We start from the raw sequence: 23,208 nt of genomic DNA, 5'->3' as shown, positions 1-23,208 counted from the left end.
GATATGTCCAATCAAGACAAGAGAAAGAGGGACTACGAATTAGTCTAAACACATCTGTTTTTCTATTTCGTATTTATTTTCTGTTCCCACAATCCGTGTTAACTATGTATAAAATCCTTACAGTATTTATGACTTGTAAATGATTGTGACAAAACAATATCATTCTTTTCCTATCCTGTCTTAGTTAAATTTTTATGTTTCCCTAAGATGATTTTTCTACACGGTTGCATTAGGAAACACAACAGTCATATATTAACTAGTGTTATAAAAAATTCACTCCAAGACCAAATTGTAATCCACGGTTAATCCTGAAAAAAAGACAAAAACAATAACGTAACAAACAATGACTGATTTCTTACAAGTCTTAAAATATATAATACAAAGGATTTCAGGCGTTCAGTGTGGGTTTGGGGAAAAACCGGGGTTTTGGGGGAACTTTGGAACGAGCGAGAATTGAAACCGAGCAAAAAAGAAGTGAAGTGGGAGGGGGCAGGGAGGGGAAGAATTTTCCCCCTCCCCCCACGTTCCCTTTTTTTTGCTAGTTCCCATTTTTCTAGCGGGCTCTTGGTCGAAACAGGAACCCTAAAACCCCGATTCTTCCTCAAACCCTTTAAGAGAACGCCTGGTTTTCCACACACAGAGTGGCTTTTTGTTGACTTCTGTGGAGCGAGGGAAAACCGGTGAACCCGTAAAACCCTCGAAGCACAGGAGAGAACCAACAAGCAACTCTACTCACATACGACACCGCGCCTAATGGGACTCGAACCCGCGTCACCTTGTTGACAGGCGAGCGCCCTCACCGCTAAGCCACCAGTGCTTCCCATGAAGAAATAGGAAACGCGCGCGCGTGCCGTGTGCACGCGGGGGTTGGCAGAACACCAGAGAAGTGTTAGGAGAAGCACGAAGCGTAGCGGAGCTAAATGTAGCACCGTACACCACCTGAGCTAAATGTAGCACCGCACACCAAACGGCCTAATGTAGGGAAACATAAAATAAAGCCATTCTTACCTATCAGTCCGTTGGTACCCTCTTGGTAAACAGTAATTCAATTCTAGTCGTGCAATGCCCAGTAATAACACCAGACCTACGCCACACGACCAACGAGTATTTTGCACTAAAGGATTTAACTGCTGTTTCCATGGTAACGCTAGGAAATATATGGTAGTTATATTAGATTTTGCTATATGGTCAAAATATAGAAGTGATGATGATAATGATGATGGCGGTGATGATGATGGCGGTGATGATATTGGTGATGATGATGATGGTGGTAATGATGGTGGTGATGATGATGGTGGTGATGATGATGGTGACGAACGCAACGATGATGGTGGTGATAATAGTCTAATGACAATAAACTTCAGACCACGTGTTATATCCTAGAGTATCCTTTTCTTGTTTAACGGTTTGCACATGAGAAGACACATGAATACACATGGATACAACTCAAACAAAGAATCTTATTCTCAAGACCATGTGTCATTCCCTAGAGCATAATTTCTTTGTTTGACGGTTGTGCATGAGAAGACACATGAATACACATGGATACAACTCAAACAAAGAATCTTATTCTCAAGACCATGTGTCATTCCCTAGAGCATAATTTCTTTGTTTGACGGTTGTGCATGAGAAGACACATGAATACACATGGATACAACTCAAACAAAGAATCTTATTCTCAAGACCATGTGTCATTCCCTAGAGCATAATTTCTTTGTTTGACGGTTGTGCATGAGAAGACACATGAATACACATGGATACAACTCAAACAAAGAATCTTATTCTCATGGGCACGCGTCATTCCCTAGAGTATCATTTCTTTGTTTAATGGTTGCACATGAGAAGACACATGAATACACATGGATACAACTCAAACAAAGAATCTTATTCTCATGGGCACGCGTCATTCCCTAGAGTATCATTTCTTTGTTTAATGGTTGCACATGAGAAGACACATGAATACACATGGATACAACTCAAACAAAGAATCTTATTCTCATGGGCACGCGTCATTCCCTAGAGTATCATTTCTTTGTTTAATGGTTGCACATGAGAAGACACATGAATACACATGGATACAACTCAAACAAAGAATCTTATTTTCAAGAGGATGACACATGGTCTGTAATTGGTAAAAATTACTCCCAAGGTAAAAAGATCTATTACTGATTTTCAATCATTCCAAAGGGAGTGAAATAACAAGACACGGCGGCCATGTTGGATGATACAACAAAATAATTCATTAACAATTTTGTCAAATTCATCCAACATGGCGACTATGACGTCATGTACAAACGAAGAATTGCCCTATTTCATTATATCGTCACATCAAAACAATATTAAACAATCTATTGTTTAAACGCAAAGGATCATGGTCATCGGATGGGGTCAAATCAACGCAAATTCACCGAAAATTTTTCTAAAACCCGTATCAATCCACGAAGAGAAGTAGAATTGCCAGCAAACGCTCAGAATATTTTTTAGTACATATTAACACATATCATATTTGAAAACCAGGGCATTTTAGATTACTGTTTTGCTAGTAGCAAATTTTGTTGAATTTTCTATTGGATTTGGCGATTCTATCCCCCACATAAACAAGCAGTGATGTCATAGTGAAATAGGGCAATTAGTAAGGAACATCTGAAGAACCGAGGATATACTTACAAGAGTCTATTGATACAAGATTTCCTGCATTAACGAACACATGTGTTTTTATGTGATCACCAAAACTTCCTTGGGCAGGTCTGAATGGTAGTGGTGTGTAGAGATGTAGGCCTACTGACCAGTATGCCTCTGCACCTAGAGAATCCACTAGAAAAACCACAAACCAAATAACAGCTAATATATCGAAATACAGGTTTTGCACCATCACGTGCCCCCCCCCCCCCCCCTCTCCTACGCCCCTGGTACAAACACTTTAGTACTGATAACACAGGGCTCACAGCAGGAATCAAAATGAAGTTTTTCAACAAGGTGCCAGTCAATTACTAAGTCTAAATATTTTATGTACTGTTATGGAGGGACACAGATTTGTCAGTGAAAACTGTCATTTGTCACAAACATTAATAAAGTTGTTTGCCTAATTGATTGATTGATTGAGTTCAAAAGTCTCACTTCTGTCTCTTGGTCCTATGCCCTTCATGTGAAAACCTCTAACAGACAAAGGACCACCAAGGAAAAACCTGGGAAAAAAACAAAATGTATACTTGAGATCAACCAATAAACGTCTTTAGCTAGTGCGTAATGCTTTCCCATTTCAGACCACGTGTCATTCTCTTGAGAATAAGATTGGAGTCACTTCAATATTCACTTGTCTTCTTATGCAAAACTATTAAACAAAGAAAAGATACTCTAGGGAATGGCATGTGATGGGAAAACATTACGCCCAAAGTAAAGAAGGTATATCGTGCTTAACCTACGAAATAAAAATTACTTGTGTGTGAGAGTCGAAAAGACAGAAAAGAATGATAATGACACGTGAGAATGACACGTGAGAATGACACATGATACGTGGGAATGACACATGTTCTGAAATAGGAAAACGTTATTCCTAGGGTATTTAAAGAGATCTATTGTACTTAACCAGCGAAATAAAAATTACTTGTGTGAAAAAAAACACTTGTGTGATAGTGGATTAGACAGGAATTAATGAGAATGACACTTGAAAATGACACATGGTCTGGAATAGGAAAACATTATGCCAGGGTAAGGAGGTTAATAAGATTGAAAGAAGTTTGCATTGGAGGCATTCCTGATTGGAGAGCTTTTCAAATATTAATATTCAAGCTGGACACATCACCTGTCATTAATTCTTGTTCTCGTGTTGGGCGGCGCATTCATTATACCACCTTGTGCTGAGCATGAGAGAACCTGGAAATCATACAAAAATAACATAAACATTTCCTGGAAATCATACAAAATAACATACAGTACACATTTCCTGGAAATCATACGAAATAACATACACACTTCCGGGAAATCATACGAAATAACATACAGTACACATTTCCTGGAAATCATACGAAATAACATACACACTTCCGGGAAATCATACAAAATAACATACAGTACACATTTCCTGGAAATCATACAAAATAACATACACACTTCCTGGAAATCATACAAAATAACATACAGTACACATTTCCTGGAAATCATACAAAATAACATACAGTACACATTTCCTGGAAATCATACAAAATAACATACAGTACACATTTCCTGGAAATCATACAAAATAACATACACACTTCCTGGAAATCATACAAAATAACATACACACTTCCTGGAAATCATACAAAATAACATACAGTACACATTTCCTGGAAATCATACGAAATAACATACAGTACACATTTCCTGGAAATCATACAAAATAACATACAGTACACACTTCCTAGAAATCATACAAAATAACATACAGTACACATTTCCTGGAAATCATACAAAATAACATACAGTACACATTTCCTGGAAATCATAAAAAATAACATACACACTTCCTGGAAATCATACAAAATAACATACACACTTCCTGGAAATCATACAAAATAACATACAGTACACATTTCCTGGAAATCATATGAAATAACATACACACTTCTGGGAAATCATACAAAATAACATACACACTTCCGGGAAATCATACAAAATAACATACATTAGCAGGCGTAGGAGCAGGCGTAGCTCAGTTGGTTAGTGCACGACCTTCAAAGCTTGAGGTCCACGGTTCGATCCTTAGGATCTCCGCATCTGTTTCAACTTCTCTCTAATCCGTGTAGCTTCAGCTTTGAATACTCTTAAAACAGAGCACTGATGGAGAGAGGGGGTAAAGTGCGTACCGTCGGCTTCCATTGATAGCAGTTGAATTTCAACTGAAGGAACTACCGACGTTAAATATAGGTACTTTTTTACTTTACAGTACACATTTCCTGGAAATCATACGAAATAACATACACACTTCCTGGAAATCATACAAAATAACATACACTACACATTTCCTGGAAATCATATGAAATAACATACACATTTCCTGGAAATCATACAAAAAACATACACATTTCCTGGAAATCATACAAAATAACATACACATTTAGGGGGAAAAATAAGACATACTTTATAGCATTACTTTATAGGATCTAATAAAAGCCAGTGCAAGTTTTTTGAGAACAATAGAAAATGAAACCATTGAATGGCGACAGACTCTTGGCTATTCAAATTTCTTGATCTTTTCAAACATTGTCGGCATTGTAACTTTGAGGTTTTGGTATGTAGACATGATAGTAATAGTAAGTTTTGCAGTTTTAAACGTCATACCTTTAAAGATATACAAATATAAGATATATACACTTATTTCAATAAAGTTAGTCACCTGAAAAGCTACAAAGCTGAGACCAACAAGGATTATGGATAGATACATTTTACATGTTTCGACCACTTGATAACTGTTGATGGACTTGAGATCTTCTACCAGTTACAAGTTAACCTCCTATGAGTATCCTCAACTGCTGCAGTTTGTGTCAAAAGCTTTACTTGTTGGATATAAAACATTTCCCCATGATTCTCAGCGATCACAGCTTTCTAGGTTTTTGGTGACTAACTTTATTGAAATAAGTATATACTGTACTTGACAATACATAAAATATTAACAATGAAGCCCAAAAAAAGCTGTAGAAAAAGTTATACATTTTTAAAAACTGCAAAACTTACTATTACTATTGCTATAAAGTATAAGTCAGATTTTTTGTTGTATTGTTTTCAAGTAATAATTATAAATGCCGTGAAAAAAAATTAAAAAAAAAAAAAAAGTATAAGTCAGAATTTAAGAATGAAGAATCAAGTTATTCTACTCACAACATCCTCACGTATTTCAACATTTTTCTGTGTTTCAATATTATTTTTTAAAAACTGGACATCACCACCAAGGCCTGCAAGTTCCTTGTATCAAATACGAGAAAAAAGGGGAGAATTAGAAAGAAGTTTCACAGGAATAACAATATTTTTGTAGGGAATGAAGTTACTATCTCTTGTATCAGACATCAGCATATAATATTCCAGTAATATTCTATGTTCCCACCATCCTTTATGGGTGGCGTAGCAGTGAGAGCACTCGACTCTCACCAATGCGCCCTGAGTTGCGACAAGCTTGGTGTTGTATGTGAGTAAAGTTGTTTGTTAGTTCTCTCCTGTGCTTTGAGGGTTTTCCGAGTTCTCCAGTTTCCCTCCCTTCGCAAAAACCAACTACTAAATTCTAATTCGATCCTAGGAGATATCCACAATAAGGCTAACCTCAATATCTCCTTTCACACTCACTGATGTAAATAAATCAGTGTGTTTTTTTAATGACAGGCTTCCAGACATCAAAACATGTAAGCCTCATACCTGGGTTAACTTGAATAATGATCCTTCTGTTGGGAATGAAGGATGATCTCTTGTATCAGCCACAAGCATATGCTGTATGAAGAAATATATACATCATCTTCCATCTGATCATTACCATCATCGCCATCATCACCATTATCATCATCATCATCATCATCATCATTATCATCACCATCATCTTCATCATCCCCATCATCACCACCATCGGCATCACCATCATCATTATCACCACCATCAACATTACTATCACCATCATCATCATCATCACCATCATCATTATCATCATCATCATCTTCTTCATCACCACCACCACCATTATCATCACCATCATTATTTTCATCATCATCACCACTAACATCATCATCACCATCATCTTCATCACCATCATCCTCATCCCCATCATCATCATCACCATCGCATCATCACCATCATCTTCATCACCATCATCATTGCTAGAGAGGATTGATTCAAGAGATATCTTCACATACAGTATATACATGTATATAACTCTACAAATTCTACTTACTGTCAGAGAACTCTTCAACGAATGTCCTGCATTTTTACGAACACTAAAAGAGGTTCTTGGCTCCATCCCAGTCAGATTTCGCCACACTCCCTCCCATCCAATGGTATGTACTCCTAGGTTTGAAGGCAGCTAAAATTAAAGAACATTGCCATTTAATACTTACACTGTATATTACCAACATATAGTTTTTATATTTCCCAACCCTGGTTTCAGAGTATTTTAGTAAAATTAGGTCAAGCATAAAGTTTTTTTTATTTCAGACCCTGTGTCATTCTCTTGAGAATAAGATTCTTTGTCTGAGTTGTATCTATATTCATGTGTCTTCTCATGTGCAACAGTTAAACAAAGAAATAATACTCTAGGGAATGACACGTGCCCATGAGAATAAGATTTTTTATCTGAGTTGTATTCATATTCATTTGTCTTCTCATGTGCAACCGTTAAACAAAGAAATGATACTCTAGGGAATGACACATGGTCTAGAGAATAAGATTCTTTGTTTGAGTCGCATCCATATTCATGTGTCTTCTCATGTGCAACCATTAAATAAAGAAATGATACTCTAGGGAAAAACATGTGCTGAATTCTCAAATATCCTTTAATGACTAGAGTCATTTTAAATTATTCTCCTCAAATTATAAACCCATTTTTAAAATTTGAAAGGAAATTGCAGCAAAAAAAACTTTTATTTCAAGACAGATTCTTGGAGTCAGGTTGCCCCCATTATTCATCATAACAAATAATAGTTTTGGCTTAAAATATGCCAATTTTCACATATTAACAAACTTCCTGTAAGTGGTTATGCTTACTGTGTAGCTAAAATTAACTCCATGCGTCAGCTCTTTGTGTGAACTGGTGGGATAATCTGTTGTGGCCTTTTGCACTCCAACTTGAAAACTAAAAACAATAAATAAATAAGAGTAAATAAATCACTTTTTTAAAGTGTCTAGTGGTTTTAGCGTTTTTGATGTGGTTAAATTTAAGCAAAGTTAACTGGGAGTGGAGTGCTGGCCAGCGGTGTGAGACTTGCGCATGCGCAGTTGCTGCCTAAGGCCTCATGGTTGCTGTAGCTGAGTTGCTGTTAGCCATTGCCTTCATATCGCGGTTTTGCTTCTGGTTTATACGCCTTTTTTCAAGCCATCCTTTCTCAATCCTTATTGTTAGTGGTTCTTCCAGCGTTTCGACGTCTATTTACGATTGTCTTTCCATTGTTCCTTGTCCTCGTGTTAATTGTTTGGTCGATAAAAAAAATGCCCCGTAACACACGCAATAGCTTGGACAGCATGGTTCCTACCTCTTGTTCTTCTTCGCTGGCTCCTCCAGTTTCGGTTGAGTCGGCTTGTAATGGCGTCCCTACATCTACTGCGCCGTCTACTGAGTTGGTTACATCAGTAGTAGAAGCTTTAAAAGCACCTTTGGCGGCCATGGTCAACTCGGCTTTACTAGCGGCAGGCGTTGCCTTGTCATCGGCGGGTTCTGGATCTTTGCCCGAGAACAACGAGGGTTCTTCGATGCCTCTGGCCAACCGTACTAACCAATTGGCCCAGACTGGCTCATCTATGCCGTGGACATCCATGGCCGGGTCGCCTCCTTCTTCATCAACTGCGTCTTCGGCTTATTTGCCTCCGCCATCTTGCTCAGGTACGTCTGCCTTATCTGTACCTTCATTTGTATCGCCTTTTACTCTCCCTCGGCCCGTAACTGTCCCAAGTGCCGCGACGTCGTCTTCGTCATTTTCGGCGCCGGAAAATTTCCTGGGGAACACGCCCCCCCTTAACCAGCCGTTTGTAGTGGGTCCTGGTTATTCTCCCGTTCCCTACAAAGTGGTGGCCCAAATTCTTGCCGGAAAATTTGTTCATCTTGAGGACTTGCTGCCGGAAAACATCTCCTCTCAAGAACCAGAGCCACAACTGCACTTCGATGGCCGCCTCATCCTTTGTAACACCGCCAAGAAAAAACAAAAAGCAAATTTCAGATATTACATCTTGGGTGGAAGCTTTCACCATTTATTCTTTAATCGTCGGAAAATATTTTCCCAACCGCAAAGACGATGTGCTCAAGTACAAGCTCCTTATCTTGCACACATACCGACAGTTTAGTGGCAGTGCATGGCTGAACTATGATCGGGAGTTTCGAGAATATGCTGCTGCTGAGAAATGCACAACGTGGTCAACAATGAATGTCCAACTTTACAGTTTTAACACTGCAGGTGCCCAGGTGCGCCCTCGAGTGGTTGCTTCAACTACAGCAGGGGGGAGGGAGGCCCAAGGTAGTTTGACCTCAAGGGTCCTTTGCCACTCTTGGAATGCTGGTCGGTGCATTGCCCCTTCTCCCGAATGTCGGTTCCGCCATGCTTGCAGTAGCTGCGAAGGGGACCATCGCAAGAGTGCATGCCCAGAGCCGATCAAGCCCAGAAATTTGGAACGTTCCCGCTCTGTCAATCCGTCCGAGGCCAAGCGCAGAAAATACCACTAAGCATGTGACTTTGGACTCAAGGCTGTGTTATTAAGTTCAGAGAACAGCACCATTTTAATTTTCGTTCTAGTTTGTTGAATATCACTTAGACACTACATTGTGCGTCGAACTTAACGTACGTCATTTAATGTTGACTTAATCATTTATGGGGGCATTTGTTGATCTATTTATACATTGTTTCATAGGCACCAGCCTTCCCCTCCCTTCAGTTGCTGAAATTTCTTCTTTGAATTATGATAAATTCGCCCATGGCTTACAGAATCACCCCAATCAGCAATGGGTAGAATTTATACTGCATGGCATTAAAGATGGTTTCCAACTGGATTTTAAGTCGTCTGTCAAGTTGAAATCATCAAAGAAGAACAAAGCTTCAGCATATCAGCAGTCTCAAGTCGTTGATGTGTATTTAGACAAGGAAGTTAGATTGGGGCGGGTGGCTGGCCCCTTTGAATCCCCTCCCATTATTCCTCTTCAAGTAAGCAGTTTTGGCGTGATTCCAAAGAAAGGTCAACCAGAAAAATGGCGTCTAATTTTTGACCTGTCCTCCCCATTTGGCCACAGTGTTAATGATGGCATCGACCCTGAGGAGTGCTCACTGCAATACATTAGAATTGACGATATAGTTAAGATGGGTTCCAAACTGGGTAAGGGGGCTATGCTGGCTAAGTTCGACATCGAAAGTGCTTTCAGAAATGTCCCAGTTCACCCATCTGACCGACATCTTTTGGGCATGAGATGGAGGTCAAAGTACTTTGTTGACCTTGTCCTTCCCTTTGGTTTGCGATCATCCCCCTTCATCTTTAACTCAATCGCCAATGCAGTGGAGTGGATTCTTCAGTCTAACTATGGGATACCTGACATCCGCCACTATTTAGATGATTTCATACTAGCTGGACCTCCTAATTCAGCTTTATGTGCTAACAATTTAGCTATCGCTACATCCATTACCGCTGACCTAGGTCTGCCCCTACACCCAGACAAGTGTGTAGGGCCATCCACCTGCCTAGTAGTTTTAGGGATTGAAATTGACACAATGGCCGAAACTCTGCGTCTCCCTGCCGACAAATTTGCTGCTACCCTGGAACTGTTGAGAACTTGGTCTTCTTACAAATGGTGCCACAAGAAACAACTTCAGTCGCTGATTGGTGTACTCTATCATGCCTCTAAGGTAGTTTGGCCAGGTCGCACTTTTCTTCGGAGAATGATTGATCTACTCTGTTGCTTCTGAAAAGACGATCACCCCATCCGCCTGAATACAGAATTCAAGAAAGACCTGAAGTGGTGGCTGGATTTTTTCAATCAATGGAACGGGATAAGTTTTTTTTTCCTGCTCCCCTCACTACAGCCTCCACCTACGGTTTGCGTAGGGTCAGACGCCTCAGGAACACGGGGTTATGGTGCCTTCCTCGATTCTGATTGGTTCAATGGCAGGTGGTTACCTCGGCAAGCTTCCCTCTCCATTGCTTACAAGGAGTTATTTCCAGTCGTACTGGCAGCGCATATCTGGGGTCACGGTTGGAGAAAGCAGCGTGTTCTGTTTAAGGTGGACAACGAAGCTGTGGTAGCAATCCTAAATAGCAGGACTTCCAGAGACTCTTCGATCATGGTTTTACTCCGAAGCCTTCTGTTTGCAGCAGCCCGTCATGGCTTTTCCTTTTCAGCTGAACATGTGGCAGGTATTCGTAATGGGATAGCTGATGCTCTTTCTCGTTTTAATATGCAGGTCTTCCATTCTCTGGCCCCGAACGCCAACCTATACCCAGCAGAGGTCCCAGCTCAGCTTCTGTCTTCTCTGACATCGGTTCTCTAAATAATCAGTGTTTGGTCTATTTATCTGAGGGTTTAGCGCATTCCACCCGTCGCTGTTATTCTACCGCCCAAGAGAAGTTTGTCAACTTTTGCTACCAAAGTGGCCGCTTATCCCCATCAGGCTCACCATGTCCCACAGATGAATGGACCCTCTGCTTATTTGTGACAATGCTGGCCGAGTCGATGCGTCATTCCTCTATAAAAGTTTATCTGTCAGCTGTCCGTTCCCTCCATATTGAACAAGGTTTCGATGATCCACTTCAGAACTGCTTGCGGCTCCAAAGAGTGACAAAAGGCATTAAGCGAACCCAAGGCGTCGCTTCTTCTTCGTCTAGACTGCCTGTTACTCCAGAGGTCCTGAGAGTAGTACACTCTGGCTTGGTTCTATCTTCGTTCAATGACTGCATGTTTTGGGCTGCTTGCTCATTGGCTTATTTTGGTTTCCTTCGCTCAGCCGAATTTACTTGCCCCTCGCTTAAAAAATTTGATCCAGATGTACACCTGACTGTGCAGGACATAACCGTGGACTCTACAGGGTCTCCTTCTTGCTTAAGACTGTTCATTAAAGCCTCAAAAACGGATCCGTTTCGTCAGGGTTGTCATGTGTATGTTGGTCGCGGATCATCATCCCTGTGTGCTGTGAGAGCAGTGCTGAACTATTTAGCATATCGTGGTAATCTTCCAGGCCCACTCTTCCTGCTGGCTGATGGTCAGCCACTGACTAGGCAGCTGGTCACTGACAGACTCAGGGCTATTCTACAATCAGCAGGTGTAGCTGGTAACTTTTCAAGCCATAGCTTCCGTATTGGGGCCGCAACTACAGCGGCTCAAGTGGGTATACCAGATCATTTAATCCAAGTCTTGGGCCGTTGGAAAAGTGATGCCTATAAACAGTATATTAGAACACCTCAGCAAGTAATCATTAATGCCTCTGGTAAACTTGCTTAGTTTTGGTAAGTGGAATCCTTTTAGCTTGGCCACCATTTGTACATTGTCAATTTTGCCCTCATGCTAGCCATTGCCACCTGGGTTGAGTCGCGTACACCACACTACCTATGGATGTTGTGTCTGCATGCGTGACAACTGGAGAGGCAGCGACTGCTGGTGCTTGGAGATGCAGTTTTGGGTGTTGGTCGGTCCCATGGCTCCTGCCACGGGTCGACCAACTCCAAGCACCACACTAAATGCTTGGAGAGGAGTAATGGAGATTGACCCGTGGCTTGGTTGCCATGGTTACCTCTTGCCAGCTAGTTGCCATCGCCTACCGCTTTGCCAGGCACCTACTCTCCATCGTAACGACAAGTTAAATGTGGTTAAATTTAAGCAAAGTTAACTGGGAGTGGAGTGCTGGCCAGTGGTGTGAGACTTGCGCATGCGCAGTTGCTGCCTAAGGCCTCGTGGTTGCTGTAGCTGAGTTGCTGTTAGCCATTGCCTTCATATCGCGGTTTTGCCCCGCCCACCCTCCTCTGGTTGGACAAGGTAAGTAGTTTACTTCCACTGTGTAAGCAGTGTGACAGGTGCCGAGGTTGACCCGTGGCTTGGTTGCCATGGTTACCTCTTGCCAGCTAGTTGCCATCGCCTACCGCTTTGCCAGGCACCTACTCTCCATCGTAACGACAAGTTAACACTAATTGGGACACTTTTCACTCACATGCACTACCACTTCATTCAATTTTCTCTGCACATAACGCTCAACTCAAATGTTGATTTTTACGGAGGGAGGAAACCGGAGAACCCGGAGAAAACCCTCGTGGCACAGGAGAGAACAACACATCAAACAAACTCAATTTACATGTTGCGACTGCAGGACTTAAACCAGCGACCCAACCCATTAGACTCACGCCTCTCACCAATGCTCCTGGTTTTAAAATCCTGCCGGACTCAGTGTCGTATGTGAGTATAGTTGCTTGTTCGTTCTCTCCTTTGCTTTAAGGGTATCTTTTACAGGTTCTAAATACAAATTCTATCTTTGGGCTTTCGCCTAGTTTGAAGCCTAGGTCTGTTGTGTTTGTCTCTTGCTGTGATACACGAATGAGCTTAATAGATTTAAACTAAGCATGTATATGCCATACCTCTTACTGGGGTTTATGGAGACTGGTTTGGTATATACAAGCTATAAATAAAAACACAATGATATCAATCAATATTTAATACATCACCAAAAATGAACAGGGTGGCAAAGGGTTTCTGCTGGACATGTTATGCGCCAAAATTAGCTGCATAAATCGTGATTATATTCCCAAATGAGCTGCAAGCATGATCATGATGCATGGTCTCATATGGGAACGCTATGTGTAATGCATAATAGGTCAAAACATTTTCTCCATGACAGGGGCATAGCGAGGTCTTGTTTAATGGAGGGGCAATGTACCTTCTTTCCAACAAATCCACAGGAATCCTGCATGAATTAATTAAATTTGCCGAAAGCAAATTGGGGGGGGGGGGGGGGGGGGAGCATGTGCCCCCTGGCCTACATTAGTGCTTCAAGATGTATGATTTGGTTTATGAATTCAGTGTGAAGTGTGATGGGAACCCCCATCTTTGTCAATTTTGATGCACAAAGCAAATTTGGGCAGGGGTGCCCAGGGGCACGTGCTCCCTCCCAACGTTAGTGCTCCATGATGGATGATTTGGTTTAAAAATTCAGTGTGAAGTGTGATGGGAACCCCCGTCTTTGTCACCCTGATAGAATGGAATCCCTTGCAGGAATTGTTTCCTACCTGGTATGATGACTTTGTCTTTGTTCCAAACCCAAGATCAGCTTTCAGTCCTTCAGCTTTGCCAAATACGTTATTTAGTTTTGCTCCAAAAACCTGAAACAACAAAAAATAGGGAGGTACGATATTTGATGCAACGTAGATGTAGATTGTTATGGGTATAAGTCTTCTTAATGGAAGGTACTAGTAGATGTTACTCTCATGTTTGTTGTTATCGTCATCTTACCATCATTGAAATTGCAAATGCCAATCATCATCACTATTATTCTTCCTCCTCATCATCATTACCTTCATCACTGCCAGCATCACCAACATCAAAACCTTCATTACCTTCACCTTTATCATCTTGGTCATCACCCTGAACACCATCATCATCACCATTATCATCACCATCATCATCAGCACCATCATCATCATCAGCACAATCATCATCATCACCTTCATGGTTTCTACATTATCACCATTATCATCAGCATCATCATCATCTTCATGACCATCATCATCCCTATTAAATCAACATCATCATCATCTTCATCATCATCATTATTACCATCATCATCATCATCACCATCATCACCATCCCTATTAAATCAACATCATCATCATCATCATCATCATTATTACCATCATCATCATCATCTTCATCACCATCATCACCATCATCATCATCACCATCCCTATTATCATCATCACCATCACCATCAACATCTTCATAATAATAATAATAATAATAATAATATACTTTATTTAAAGAGGGTAACACCCAAAAGCAAAAGCTTACAAACTTGTGGCCCTCTTCATCATCATTATCATCATCTTCATCACCATCATCATCACCATCCATCATCATCATCCATCACCATCATGACACTATGAATAGTTTTCGATGTACTAACCATAGATCCTTCATTGTTCCCAACTTGTGTACCAACACTACTTGTAACAAATCTCTTTTCCTGAACAGTCAGAGTCACATCAAAACCATTAGGACTTGCTTTTGATCCTAAAAAAGAAAATTCCACAATTTTTATCTTTTCTTCTTTACCATTTCATTTTCCCCTTCTTTCATTCCCTTTTCCTTTCCTACTCCTACTCCTCTCTTCTTCCATTCTCCTTTCCTTTCTTCCTCTTCTTTTTGTTCACACCATTCCATTTTTCTTGCTTCCTTTACTATTATTCCTTTTCTCTTATAGGTAGTATGTGTGGAGTACTTTATGCTGCTAATGTGTTGTCTGTCCCCCCTGTGGTTCCAAAGGCTAGGGTCACTGGTTCAAGCCATGCGGACACCATATGTAAAGTGAGTTTGTTTTGATGTTGTGTTCTTTCCTATGCTATAAGGGTTTTCACCAGGTTCTCAAGTTTCCTCCCTCCATAAAAATCAATTGTGAGTTGAGCATTGTGTACATAGAACATTAAATGTATTCATAGTGTAAGTGAGTAAAAAGTGTCCCCAATTAGTGAAAAAGCACTTGAACGACTAGACACTTAAATAATTCATTTTAAGCTAATCTCTTACTTCCTTCCTTTCCTTCATTCTATCCTTCATTTTTCCTTCTTGAACTGCTATAAAAATTGTTTACATGTACTGCATGCAACCCACCTTGGCTAGTGTCTATATATACATCAACCTTCTTAAATATATCTAAACTGTTTAATAGTTCTTTTGCTTGAAGCGTAAAAGCAACCACCTGAAAGATGGAACACAAAATCACAGTATTTAATTCACCATTCTCATAATGGCTGACGAGGGCACGGAAATGAGGTCACCCAGTCATCTTGCAAGGCTGAGCAAGGCTGCTCATTCAAAATAAAGGTGGATAGCGCGAATTCAGGTCTAAACAAAAGGTCAATTTCTATACTTTTTTCTATAAATGCATTTCTTGTGCTTTTTATATCTTTTATTTTGAACTAATGACTGGTTGACCTCGTTTTCGTTCACTTGTCAGCCATTATGAGAACGGTGTATGAAACGCATCAAACACATGAAAGAGATTTCATTTGATTTCCAAACGCCAAGAAGTGAGCAAGGCAGAGCCAAGTTTTTTTAACCAACTTCAAGGTGTTTGGATAAAGGATGAAACACTCTTTCCAGAGCTTGATATGGCTTCTCAAACTATTAATAATTCTTAAAGAATTTAAAGCATAAGTTGCTCAAATTCAAAAACCCATTTTCAAACCTCCTTCATGCTAGTAATTTTTTTTGTCTTGTCCTCATGAATCATTAATGAGTTTGAGAATTAAACATACAGCAGGTTGTGGGGAGGGATGAAGAAAGAAAGAAAGGGAAAGAGGGAAAGAGGGAATAAGGAAGATGACACATTCAGTACTTCCACTCTACCATACCTCTCCAAAGGTGGTAGCATCAAGGATATTTTTTAGCTCTGGAACAAGGAACTCTGTCTTGGTTCTGTTAAGACCTTCAATATGAACACGATCTACAACAGACTGAAACCACAGATAATTCAGAAATGTTTCCTCATTTTCTCAGGCTTAGCCTGGAATCAGTGTCAAAATATTCACAAATGCCAACAGTTAAAGTAAAGAATGCACAACTTTGTAATATCCAGATTACTTCCAGCTGTCACGCCATGTGTCACATGACATGTACATGTAATTTAATCGTGTGTGTAGTTAGTTGTGTGAGGAATAAAGCACGAGGACGAATAACATCAAAGTCTCTATTTATTGTGGATTCTGTGGACACAACAAACTTCAACAATACACTTTGCAATTCCACAGACCAACACTGGAACATATGAATATTCTACACAAAATTGAGGCAAACCCTTAGCAAATGATAACCCAAAACTGGAGTATTAAGGATACATTGTATTTACTTACTGGCATATAGAGGTAGCTATAAGCATCACTGACATCTTCACTGCTATCGGTTCCACCACCCCCTGAATTATCCTACGGGTATAATTAATAATTATTAGATGTGCAGATTGAATGGTCTATGAGTCAATAGACCATGAGTGAGGCCAAAGGTATGACTTATAGATCATGAGGATAACAGATCTAATTGTTTTAGTATAAGCATACTTATAGGTCAAAGTAAATGAATACAAACAATGTTGAAATTCGACAGAAATAATTAATTTTTGTATTGTTTTGATCTTCAAAACTGCTACTTTTCGCTACTGATGTTCTATCACTAATACACCACTAGTAGCTCAGAGCTCAGCCAATCAGAGGGCAGGATTTGTGACAGACCATTACAAGGTTTATACTAATAGCAGTTAGTATAAATATTGGTTATATATTTTACAACCATCACTCCCCGTAAGGGACTCTTCTGAGAGAAAAAACTCTCATGGCAAGTGAGAGGACAACACATCAAGCAAATATATGCAGTTCAGTTGAGAATCAAACCTATGATCCCAAGCATGTACTATATACATTTGCAGCACATGCTATTATCTGTACCAGAGGCTACCCACTTGCAAAATTCAGGAGTATCTGATTATGCACATACTGAACAAATGTTATCTAACATTTTCTGAGATAGCAAACAGTGTGCATTGTCATCTACTTAACTATTTTCCCCCTTTCATGCCTTATACGGTGTTGTGAGATAGCGAATATGGTGCATTGTGGTCTGGCTTGAGTACACGAGCTTGCCTTTGCTATTTTATACGTAAACGTCACAACAAATTGGAGAAAATTAACAATATTTTCAACCAACAATCCTATTAAATCAGAGCTTAAAAATAAACAAATCTTCTTCCAGCGCCAGCGCGTGTTAAAAATCAAACGTGCGCGCTTCATTCTAACCTCAAAATATTCCTCTAGCAGCCATAAAAAAAGCAAAATATACTGCGAATGAAATCTAATATAGATTGTATAAATGTTCTATTGTCATATAGAAAGAAGTATGTAGTGGAAAGGTGTTAAACTCTGGATAATTTTACCTGTGTTTCATAGTCCAAATCCGCCATGTTGAATTTGTCCTAATTAAACTCATTTTATGCATGAACAGCGGTGATAACCATTTGGTGATCAGTATTATTGTTTTCTAGTCACCAGGCTCTGCTCAGTTCTTATCGTGTTGTGATTTTCACGTGTTGTGAATTCTTGTTTTTGAAGTATTTTTGGAGACGTTTGTTGGACATTGTTCGCGTGATGGCGGACGGAGGGGATAGAGATAGGCCTAGAGTGCCTAGGAATTTGCAGGAGTTGCTGAAGTTGACCACTGGAGAGGCAGATGGGACGCAAGATTCAAGTGCGTTTCAAGAAATGAATCCAGAGGTATGATGACATGATGATGATGACATGATGATGATGGTGATGACATGACTTTGATGATATTGATGAAAATAATGATGGTGATGGAGATGATGATGATGCTGACGAAGATGGTGATGGTGTTGATGCATGATGATGATAATGGAGTTGATGATGATGATAATACATGATGATGATGGTGATATATAATGGTGATGTAGATGATGTTAATGAAGATAGCACTGATGCTGGTAAGAGTACATGATAATGATAATAGTAATGATAATGTTGATACAAATGATATATCCTTAAGAATGCTCATTGGCAAATAAACATATAACAAGTACAGTGTAATTTATAATTATTTCCTAGCATTCCTGATTCCATTTATCATATTTTCATTTTCAGAGAAGAGAATGGTTAAAAGAGGCAATATCATCCTTCAGTGAAGACACATTTGTGAAGAGAATGATGGCTTGTCTTGATGTTCTGTCAAAACAAACTGATGATGAAGATGAGGATGCTATTGCCTCCAAAGAATCTGCTTTGGAGCAATTAGAATCCATGGTTGATCTTATTGATAATGCTAATGGTTTGTAGTTGACAATATATATAATATGCAGTATATAGACTTTATTCAAAATCTGTAGATCCAAGTTTATTGACTGGTCACAGTCAGGATAACATAGTATACCAAATTTGTAACTCAAAATTTGTTTACTTTTGATTTACGCAGATCTTCATAAAATTGGAGGTTTCCCTATTGTTGCAAGATATCTCAAAGATAGTCAAAGGTAATTTTAAAGTATTAATAATGTGTATAATAATATGCATAATTAATTATTATTTTTATGTTCTAGTGAATTACGTTGGAGAGCAGCTGACGTACTAGCAGTAGTATCTCAAAATAACCCTTACAGTCAAAAGGCATTGACAGACATGGGTGTCATACCTACACTATTACAGCTATTGGACAGTGACCCTGCCGATCAAGTTAGAATTAAAGCTTTATATGCTTTATCAAGTAAGTGTACAGCCCAAGTTCATGACTATGTGTGAGTAAAGCCTTTTTCCTTGAGCAGAATCCTTTCCCATTTCAGACTAAGTTTCATTCTCTAGAGTATTATTTCTTTATTCGATGGTTGTTAGTAGGAAGAGATGAATATGGATACAGCTGAAATAAGCATCTCATTCTCAAGATAACACTGAGAAGAATTTTTTTCAGACCCCCCTATCCCAAGAAATTTCTATTCTCTTCCATACAAACTCTATAAATTTATTTTTTCTCTGACCCCGCTACCCCTCGGAAATTCCAAATTTCTCTGTGGGGAAGGGGGTTATGAAAAATTTCTGGAACTACACATTGCTTAAAAAGGTCTGTTTAATCTGTGCTTGGTTATTTTTAATGTGGCCGTATTTTGGAATTCATGCTTTTGCTTGATATTCACTTGATTTTTTAATGAGATATTTTGATATTTTTCATGTTTTCTTCAGGTTTAACAACAAATTTTCAGCCTGGAGAGAAAGTATTCATTGATAATGATGGCTTCTCTGTCCTCATGAGAGCAATGCAAGGAAGCATTGAAAAAGTTAAAATCAAGGCTGCATTCTTAATTAGAAACATAATCTGCTATTCTGAAGATCTGACTCATAAAGGTACATTGTACACTCTTCAACTCTTCGACACTACTGTATTTATTTTCCAAGTTTTTTTTTGTATTGAACAAACTAAGGTAGAAAATTTTCTTTGCTTACTTCAGTTTTCATAAACATGCAAACTCTGTGTCTCCAAGTTGCATACTGAAATTTGTTTTTTTGCTGCCGGCAGTCAAAAATTTGAAATAATAGATAATAAATCCTTGATAACAGGGGCAGAATAGTCCATGAGTTTTATATTGATATTTTTTATTGCAATTATTTTATTTTTCACATCTCAGTTTTGCAAAGATGTAATTTTATTTCACTCAGATCAGCTGAACTTATGTTTTGTAGATACTCTTGTCAAGATGGGAATGGTTGATCAATTTGTTGGTTTGTTGCAAGGACCTCAAGAGCCGTTTCACGAACATGTACTCAACGCATTTGTGGTTCTGGTTACTGATAATCCTAGAGCAGTTAAAGAGTGCCGCAGGTCAGAACTTGGTCTAGAGCAGCTACTGGACAGTAAAGTACATGAACTGAATGAACGTGATAAGGAAGCATATATGGTATAGTACTCATTTTTATTTTATTCCATCTGATCTAATGGCCCTCCTACCCACTCATGTGCCATTTATTCACCAATCTATTTAGTCCATGCATACATCCTATCCATCCTACCACCAATCCACTTGTTCTATCCCACCCATTCATGTTCTCATTCATCAATCCACAATACCATTCATCCCATTGAATCAATCCATCCATCCCATTGAATCAATCCATCTATGCATCTATGCACCCATCCATCCATCTATGCATGCATGCATGCATGCATCCATCTATGAATCCATCCATCCATCCATCCATCCATCTATGCATGCATCCATCCATCCATATAGCATCCATCCATCTATGCATCCATCTATCCATCCATATCCCATACATCCATCCATATCCCATACATCCATCCATCTATGCATCCCATGAAATCCATCTATTCATGCATTTCATCTATATTCATCCATCCATCCATTGTCTTTCTTTCTATCTATCATTCTCCATTTTTATTTCTGTAATACCTCTTTTCAGGAGGAAATACAATACTGTAAAGAACTAAAACAGATGTGCTTCCATGACAACAAAACCACACAAGATGATGCTGCAAGCTCTAGATAGGTTCTCCTACCCCCTTCCCTATTCCTGTCGCAAAAAAGTTTTATAACAAGTACATAGAACTGCTTTCTACTGGTGCAAGCAAAACTTGTGTCAAGAACAAGTTTGAGGATGAAATTGTGCAGCAGTGTATAATATGCAAAGCTTCTCTCGAAACTAAAATTCTTCGACATACCCCAGTGAATATGTATCCAATCAGGGCTCGATATTCCGGCAGGCACCATAAATGGTGGATGATGATGGTTTCATAAAAATATTGCGTCATGTTAATAAAACAACTCTAAAATTTTATTCTACAGCAAATAATAAAAAGTTGAAAGAAAGATTTTCATTTATTTATGATGAATATTGTTAACCTTATGGTAACAACGGTAAATATGATTAAATGATAAGGAATTTGCAATATTTTTGTTCGATTATATAATTTTTTTAATTGTAATGTTTTTCATTTCCCTGAGGATGGCCGAGTAGGCCGAAAGCTCAGAACATATTTATTGAATTAATGGTTGATAAAACAAACTATTATGAATGTAACAACAACCAACAAGGAACTATTTGATTTATTTCAGTATTATTTTCATTGCATATGAAGCTAGAGCCATGCAGTAAAACAAGGAAATAAAAATAAAGTTTATACTGACAAACAGTATCCATTTAGTGACTAATAGTTGTTATCACTCAACCAGAACATTCATTATACAAAAGACGCAAATGGTCTCTTGTGAATTTGTCTTTGTGTAATGAATATTCAAGTTGAGTGATAGCATTTAATATTCACTAAATAGCTACTATTTAGTTTGTCAGTATCTACTTTATTTTACTGTATGCGCTCTATTCTCTACTTTCACATCCCCATAATGCCTTGCGTCTTTGGGGGGTAACCAATCAAAAAATTGTCCCAAATTGAAAGGTTTCTTAATTGAATTTATACTATACCTGATTTTATCTGTACAATACTGATTATCAGTTTATTCTAAGTTATTTTTGCATATACAGATCATCAAGGGTTTTAGTCTTACAGAAAATGTATTGACTTACGAAAAAATTTACCTTAAACGTCTTCAAGCTTCTATCTTTTTCTGTTTTATACTTCTTCATTTTATCTTTGGATACCAAACAAGGTATTGTCAACATTCTCTGATCAGCCTTCCGCAAAATAAGTGGGTCTTTATTCTCTGGTTACCCCCCAAAGACGCAAAGTATTATGGGGATGTGAAAGTAGAGAATAATAGTTGGTATTTTTTTCTAGGGAGGGGAGGGTAGGATGATTTTGCTCCTTAACACTAATATTTGACCAGGCTTTACTAGTAACATGTTTTACCCACCAACTTAATTAAACTAACTACATTTTGTAAACATAACGAATATGAGAATATATAAATGCCTAGATAAAGCAGCATTTTCTTTCGCGACTTGAATCGCTCTTACTCGGCCTTCGGGGGGTCCTTATGAAGTCGTTCTATCAGTTCTTTATGATCTGCGAATTGCTCACAAAGCTTTTCAACATGAGCGACCTCTGAATCAGCATAATGGAATCCTGGACTCACAGCAACACTGAAAAAACCATAAGTATCCTCTTTATCGACGAGTTCCCCGGCAAACCAAACCCCAGCTGGTATAACACATGCAAACTCAGCCTCTGGATCAACGGTGGTATCTCCAACAATTCTCGTCGTGAGTTTCCCTTCTTCATCGATGGTGTATAGCTTCAAAAACGTTCCTTTATGGTAGAAGAAGGTTTCTTCTGATTTGATTTTATGCCAGGGATCGATGTCTTCGTTCTTCATGACAAGATAGATACATGTGGAGGCACTTCTGGCCTCGCGGTCGTCCAAGGGTTTGACTGCTTGTGTCGATCGGTGGACTTCCTTGAAGAAACCACCATAGGGATGTGGTTGGAGGTTGAGACTCTTGATTAGATCCTCTGCCATGGCGTTAGAGTCGTATTAGGGGCTGACGGTTTTGATTTTTGATGTGGATCGCGTGAGAAAATTAGTTTTTTACTGGTATAAAATTGATACTAACAGAGGAAGACGTACATACTAGCGAAACCAAAACACAGGTAGCCCATAAGGGTATTTGGAAGGGTAGGGTGTCTATCACTTGCACAGCTCCACTTGCAATAGTTAAACGGTCTTTGAATCTCATTACCTGCTCCAAATGGAGGACAGGAAGCCCAAGCAATGTACATGTACCTTATATATTATATTACAAAAAAATGTATGTGAGTATGGCGCTAGGACGATTGCACGATGA

At 39.1% G+C, this 23,208-nt stretch overlaps 4 protein-coding genes across 4 annotated transcripts; 2 read left to right on the top strand and 2 right to left on the bottom strand.

The window, feature by feature from the left end:
* Nucleotides 1-262: 262 nt before the first annotated feature.
* Nucleotides 263-17,858, bottom strand: LOC148912779 (sorting and assembly machinery component 50 homolog). The gene is made up of 16 exons (XM_089026516.1): nucleotides 17,826-17,858; nucleotides 16,753-16,824; nucleotides 16,255-16,356; nucleotides 15,512-15,599; nucleotides 14,808-14,914; nucleotides 13,915-14,007; nucleotides 13,267-13,307; nucleotides 7,720-7,807; nucleotides 6,911-7,039; nucleotides 6,385-6,456; nucleotides 5,857-5,940; nucleotides 3,803-3,873; nucleotides 3,118-3,185; nucleotides 2,668-2,814; nucleotides 1,009-1,147; nucleotides 263-308 (listed from the first exon to the last, which is right to left on the bottom strand). The coding sequence occupies exons 1-16, from the start codon at nucleotides 17,850-17,852 to the stop codon at nucleotides 263-265; spliced, it is 1,374 nt and encodes a 457-aa protein (XP_088882642.1). The 5' UTR covers nucleotides 17,853-17,858.
* LOC148912780 (uncharacterized) lies at nucleotides 11,123-12,542 on the top strand. Its single transcript, XM_089026517.1, has one exon. The coding sequence runs from the start codon at nucleotides 11,363-11,365 to the stop codon at nucleotides 12,140-12,142; it is 780 nt and encodes a 259-aa protein (XP_088882643.1). The 5' UTR covers nucleotides 11,123-11,362; the 3' UTR covers nucleotides 12,143-12,542.
* LOC116298722 (hsp70-binding protein 1) lies at nucleotides 14,910-21,289 on the top strand. The gene is made up of 8 exons (XM_031707261.2): nucleotides 14,910-15,208; nucleotides 18,001-18,162; nucleotides 18,547-18,730; nucleotides 18,875-18,932; nucleotides 18,999-19,162; nucleotides 19,633-19,794; nucleotides 20,131-20,345; nucleotides 20,869-21,289. Exons 1-8 carry the CDS (start codon nucleotides 15,110-15,112, stop codon nucleotides 20,953-20,955), a joined length of 1,131 nt encoding a protein of 376 aa, XP_031563121.2. The 5' UTR covers nucleotides 14,910-15,109; the 3' UTR covers nucleotides 20,956-21,289.
* LOC116298724 (uncharacterized) lies at nucleotides 21,266-23,045 on the bottom strand. The gene has a single exon (XM_031707262.2). The coding sequence runs from the start codon at nucleotides 22,881-22,883 to the stop codon at nucleotides 22,377-22,379; it is 507 nt and encodes a 168-aa protein (XP_031563122.1). The 5' UTR covers nucleotides 22,884-23,045; the 3' UTR covers nucleotides 21,266-22,376.
* Between the last annotated feature and the right edge of the window lie 163 nt (nucleotides 23,046-23,208).

Source organism: Actinia tenebrosa, unplaced genomic scaffold (genome assembly GCF_029948245.1).
Source record: "Actinia tenebrosa isolate PJP-AT-01 unplaced genomic scaffold, QUT_ActTen_1.0 PGA_scaffold10__47_contigs__length_13832649, whole genome shotgun sequence".
Lineage (NCBI taxonomy): Eukaryota > Metazoa > Cnidaria > Anthozoa > Actiniaria > Actiniidae > Actinia > Actinia tenebrosa.
This window is presented reverse-complemented; position numbering and strand designations above follow the sequence as displayed.